Raw genomic sequence first — 6139 nt, forward strand, 5'->3', positions numbered from 1 at the left:
CAGGAAGGTTCCAAAGAAGGGAAAATGGGGGAAGGTTTTCTCAAAAGAAGGGAAAATGTGGGGAATTCTCAAAAAAAGAGGGGGGGGGGGTCCTAAAAGAAGGAAAAATGAACGACGTTTCTCAAAAACAAAAAGTGTGGCAAGAAAACAGTTTTCCCTAATGAAAAATGGGAATGAAACAATTTGCTTTGTCTTGGAGCTTGACAGGAGAGCTCTGTTTACAAAAATGTTATTCGTACAGAAAATTTCTACAAAACCTGTATGTACAGTTTTTTTAGGTTGGTAGCTACCCCCTTGATGTGTTAGCTAACGGTCATCAATTTGAACTGGTACCTCCTTTTTCAGAAAATCCTTAAGTAGTAGGAATAGCATTTCTCTGTTCACTCCCTGTTCCTGCCCTGATTCCCAACATGCCAGCCCAAATCCTCATTAAAAAAAACAGTATGCATTTCGTGGACCCGGCAGGGCAGCGAGGATAAATAGATAGATGTTCTACACCACACAGACAAAGCACATCCATCTAATTAAGTCTAGTGCTCTGTTGGACCTCAGCTTTCTCACAGCCTTGGTCGGAGTGAGAAGGGTCATAGGAGCAGAGCACTTCATGTTTCTAGCTTGGTGAACAGATATCATAGATTTTCACTGTACTTGAGTACTCGGTTGGTCACTCACCCATTTTCACTGTACATACCATGCAGTTGGAGAAAGTGTCGGTCGGTCGATCGGACAGCTACAGTGCAGTAGGAGTATCAATTACGCCGCTATGTTAGCCCATGTGTGCCATCGCTGCTGATTCCTAACCGTTCAGCGGTCGGTTGGTCACTCACCCATTTTTTTCTAGCTAAAAAGTGCAGGGCCGTTTTTGTCGTCTGGACTGCTGGGCACGTTAACATGAATAAACTGAAATAGAGTAGATTCAAACTACTGATGTATTCAAAGGGCCAAACCAAGTGATGTATGGCTGGCCAACCACAACTACGTCACAAATGTTGATCCGTTCGTAAACGTCGTCGAAACAACGCTGGTCCATTTGTAAACGTCTGAGAAATAATGCTAGTTCACTTTGATCGATGGTGACTGTATTATACAGAAATAAGTCTCTAACACGTCTTATATTTGTTTGCCGAGAAAATATATAACTGCAAGCAAGAACGTACCAGCTCTGCTGTCTGAAGCATGTCGTTGTGGTGGCCCATGGAGCTAATGGCGCGGTAGATCACGTCCGTCTCCTTAAAAGCGTCCGCCTCAACCACCAACGCGTTCGTCCCCGCCTTTATCCAAAATGGCCTGAAATTCAACATCGCCACCCATGCTCCGGCTTCATGTTTCGATCGAATCGACCATTGTTGCAACAAGCGTACGTACCAAGAAACGACGACCAAGGAAAACAACGTAAGAAATACTAGTCCTTGGTACTCACTCTTGAAGTATCTCCTTGAGTACGGTGCTCTTGCCGGCGCCCATGCCGCCGCCCATCAGCAGCAACACCGGGGACCGGTCGTTGTGCGCCATCGGGGCCATCACGTCGGTGCAGTGCGCCTCCTCCTCGCCGTTCATCCCCGTCACCGTGCCGATGGCCTTCATCTCGTGCACCAGCGTGGAGAACACACGCGTCACCTTGAGGTCCTTTGTGATCCGCTCGAACCGTTGCTTCCTGCTCGTCACACCCATCCAATCTCAATTAGTTTCATGCATGCAAGCCTTAGCCTTTTAACCGATCACTCGTGCATAGGGTATTTTATGGAATGCGACAATGTTAGCGTACATCTTAGATTATATACCTTCTCTTTTATCCATGGTAGATCGCACTTCTACTTAGCAGTTGATGTTGTTGTTTACGTCCAACTAGGACTGGAGCGGATATTTTCAGTTGAATTGACGACCAGAGTAGTTGAGTTAACGATTATATCGATGATGGGCTAGAGTATGTCTTCACAACGAATCTCCAACATTGATAGCGTTAGCATCATTGTCATACACCTGGCTTGGCCCACTCCATGATGTATACATGGCCTAGTGGGAGGGTACGTTTTAGATGAGGCTACTATTAATAACGGTTGATTCAATTATTGCGTATCAGCAATGACTTTGGGGTCATGTCTCTACATGTTTTTATTAAGCACTTGTCGTAGTCTTGGCAGCTATTGCAAACAAAACAAAAGCAAACACACACACACAAAAAAAACAAATAGTTTGGACAATGGGAAATGAGAACTCGTGGTTGTGCGTGTGTATGGGTGATGCACTAGTACGTCACATATGTTACCATTTGCACATGTGCACATAAAACGAGGCACATAGTGTATCTTCGGACGCTTCATGTCGTCTTATCAATTTATTGACACGGGCAAAAGAGACACATGCCAGTAAATGTGTGGTGATGTAAGTAGGATTATTGTGTGTTTTAGTTATATGTACTACATCTGTCTCGTGCCTCTTGTAAAATAATGGCGTAAACTACACCATTTTAGACAATTCTTAGCTAGGAATTTGCAATTATTGCCTATATGTGTCACTTTCTTAGAGGACGTGACCATTGCACTAGTTACTTTTTTAAAACTCCCGATAGTTATCTGTTAGGTAGCTCATGCTCATCTCTATGGGATTATAGAAGTAATTTGAAGTACTTGGCGCAGGTCAAATAATTTGATCAAGGGAAATTTGTGATGGTGAAAAAAAAATGTTTGGTGAAAGCAAGATGGGAGCTGTACATATATACATGCATTCAAACATGCCGATGTATACCAATGTGTACCCAAGTTGATTAATAAGAGCTGGAGATGTCAAAAGATTCTGAAATTGACCTATAATGGAGACAAATCATGAGCATTCTCATCTACTGCTATTATAAACACATGGACCTAACGACTAGCATAATTAATATGTTATTTGTGTCTGTACTTTTCTTTTGATAAACATGCTTATAAAAGATATCAGTTAGAAAGGTCATCATGGTCACGATTCTCTTGTAGGGACATGTATAATTCAGTCTTGCTGGTCCAATAAAATTTAGTCAAAGTTTGTGTACTATATATGATGAACAACATTAGAAATAAGGCCAATAAAAAAAAGGACAGATAATAGACACCTTAATTATGCTTGATAATACATCATTTCAGTTGTCCTTCTATATATGCGCGATTGACAAAGAAACGGAGGTAAGAATTACTACTAGCATAGCACATGAATGCTTTGAAGTGTTCGTCGAACATTATTTTGTGGGTGTGTTTCTGCTCAACTGTAAGCACCTGTTAGTTTATACTGTAATTTACTAGATAAATGAAGTGATAAACAAATAGTATTAGGTAGGTTGCGGTTGGGTTTTGACTTTCACCTGTTAGCTTCGAGAACCACGTTCCTAAACTTCCTTTTGTTGGCGCTGTCCACGCTCAAGGCCTGCACAATAAGCGTACGTGCGTGATTGGCGGCAAAGTTACGGCAATCGGCACACGTACGTCGATCTGTTGGATCATCATCATAATGTAATGCACACAGTGCATGTGCATCGCTCGTAATTCGTCGAGTGGAGTGGACGTCCACTTTGCTTCCAGATCCGCCAAAGACGTACCTGGGTGACGAGGGTGGTGGAATGGTCCCAGTGGAAGGCGAAGTAGCCGAGGATGCATCTCTCCAGCTCGTCCACCAGCTTGACGTAGAGCGCGTCGGCCTCCGGGACGCCGTCCAGGAGGCCGTAGACGTCCGTCATGCAGTTGTCGGTCTGCCGGAGGTAGTTGTTGGCCGCCTTGCACAGGTGGGGGCACTCGCTCGCGTCCTCGAACCCAATCTGCCGAGCTGCATCCACATACACAGTGAATTGAGATTATTAATCAACTATTAACTGGGAAACACTAATTTGCAGCAGAAACTAAAATGATGCTTCTCGATCTCGATGTCGATCGATCTCATGCTTCTCGATCACTCATTATCTTTTCAGTAGAGGAGTAGAGAAGAAGCTTTGAGCCACATGAAAATGCTGTGGCCATGGACGGCTCGACAATGGCATCGCCGCCGTACGGTACCAGTGGCATGCATTGATCTCGACAAGACAGCTAAAGGACCCTCAGCTAGGCAGGCAGGCAGGCCTGTGGCCAGGGAGGCAGATCAAGTGTCATCATTATCGCTAACTGCTTTCTTCAGTCAGTGCGCTGTCCAGTTTTAGCACCAGCTTTGCTGTCTGCTACACGTACGATTAACCCTAACCTCATCACGTGAGACTTGGCCCCATAACAGAGCTTGGTGCGTTGTGTCGTACCCATGCGACGTACATGCTTCGGACGGGGACGGCCACTGTTTGTATGCCTCGAGATGTCATGCGTATAGTGGGTAGGCGACTGGCTGGCCAGGTGTTCACTTTCCATGGAGAAAGCAGCGCACGCGTCAGCCAGGAGAAGATACTTGGGTTCAGTGGCTAGATAGGTGCTACTCTTCCATCAAGGCAGCAGTGCCCATGTCAATCAGAAGGGGATAGTCACTTTTCATTTTGTTATTCCGTTTGGGAAAAATATACACTACTACTACTACTACTTTCTGTTTTGGATCCTGTTTCCTACTGTAATGCTCGGTGGAATCATCCGCGCATGCGAAATTTCAACCACCAAGACAAAACCGACCTGGTCTGGTTGTAAAGTGGCAGGAGCTAGTCAGAGCTTTCTTGTTTGGCATCAGAAAGGGAAAACATATCTCAGACGATCGAAGTGGTAACAGAAACTAAAGAATAGTATCCTTATGGTGAAGACGATCACAGGAACGCAACATCCATGTAAATATTCAAGAACAGCAGTAACAGGTTCGTTGATCGGATTTGAAAAGGGACTGCTGTAAACGTTGATCGGAAGGAAGGGAAATGGCCACTGACCGACGTAGTGGGAGAACTTCTCGAGGTGCTCGACGCGGCCATCGCCGGCCGTCTCCACCCTCGGCATTTCCGCCATGGCCGGGGGAGACGGCAGCGGCGGCAGCTTACTACTCCCGTGGCACAGCGCGGCGACCCGGAGCAGCAGCCGCTTGCCCAACCCATCTGCAACCAAACAAACAGATCAAGAAGAAGAAGAAGAGATGAGCACACATACGTCCAGACGAAGCACAGAAATCCGACGAGCAGATCGCTCTCCTGTTCTGGTTCTTGCCTTGCTGCTGCATGGCGACTAGTGGAGAAGAGGATCGAATGGCGCGCGGGGTCGGGTGAGTGGAGAATGATGGAATGGAAATAGGTGAGGCCCAAGGCCGAGGACGTGGATGCCGTCTGTCTTGTACCTTTTGTGGACGATATGCCGCTCGGGTGAATGAGATGGGCATGGGCAACGGAGATGGAGATGGTACTTGTAAGACAATAGGCTTTGGGAGGAACCGGCACAACCCTTTAGGGATGGCCTATCACATATATATATAATGAGGTGGTATACAACGTTACAATATACACATGTAAATACAGTCTAACACCCTCCCTCAATCTTAGCCACTTTCTAATGAATCTAGAAGGGTAAGATTGCGCCTGCAAGTCTCAAACTGTGGCAAAGGCAATGGCTTGGTGAAGATGTCAGCAAGTTGATCCTTGGAAGAAATAAACTTGATCTGTAGTTGCTTCTGAGAGACACGTTCACGCACAAAGTGATAGTCAACTTCAATGTGTTTCGTTTGGGCATGGAATACCGGATTTGCAGAAAGGTATGTAGCACCGATGTTATCACACCAAAGAACAGGAGGCTGTGATTGGGGTATACTTAACTCCTGAAGCAAGGACTGTACCCAGATGATCTCTGATGTGGCATTGGCCACAGCCTTATACTCAGCCTCAGTACTGCTACGCGAGACAGTAGCCTGTTTTCGAGCACTCCAGGCAATCAGGTTAGAGCCAAAGAAGACAGCATAACCCCCCGTGGATCGCCTGTCATCCGGATTGCCAGCCCAGTCTGCATCAGAATATGCTGAAAGACAACCAGAGTCAGACGGCCGAATATGCAAACCATGAGCCACCGTGAAACGAATATAGCGCAAAATCCGCTTAACAGCAGACCAATGAGTGTCACGGGGTGACTGCAGATACTGGCAGACTCGGTTAACAGCATAGGAAATGTCTGGTCGCGTGATCGTCAAGTACTGGAGCCCACCAACAATACTCCTGTACTCTGTCGCATCAGAA

General features: G+C 46.0%; 1 protein-coding gene across 1 annotated transcript in view; it reads right to left on the bottom strand.

Moving 5' to 3' along the window:
- The window catches only part of LOC119295018, a 7402-nt gene extending 2123 nt beyond the window's left edge, over positions 1-5279 (bottom strand). The window contains exons 1-6 of the mRNA XM_037573338.1: positions 5127-5279; positions 4856-5017; positions 3569-3792; positions 3335-3396; positions 1421-1654; positions 1158-1287 (exon numbers count right to left, since the gene is read on the bottom strand). Coding sequence (XP_037429235.1) covers positions 1158-1287; positions 1421-1654; positions 3335-3396; positions 3569-3792; positions 4856-5017; positions 5127-5139 — 825 coding nt within the window. The 5' untranslated portion in view covers positions 5140-5279. The remainder of the gene's footprint in view (positions 1-1157; positions 1288-1420; positions 1655-3334; positions 3397-3568; positions 3793-4855; positions 5018-5126) is intronic.
- Positions 5280-6139: the final 860 nt, after the last annotated feature.

The sequence above is a fragment of the Triticum dicoccoides genome, chromosome 4B, assembly GCF_002162155.2.
Source record: "Triticum dicoccoides isolate Atlit2015 ecotype Zavitan chromosome 4B, WEW_v2.0, whole genome shotgun sequence".
NCBI lineage: Eukaryota > Viridiplantae > Streptophyta > Magnoliopsida > Poales > Poaceae > Triticum > Triticum dicoccoides.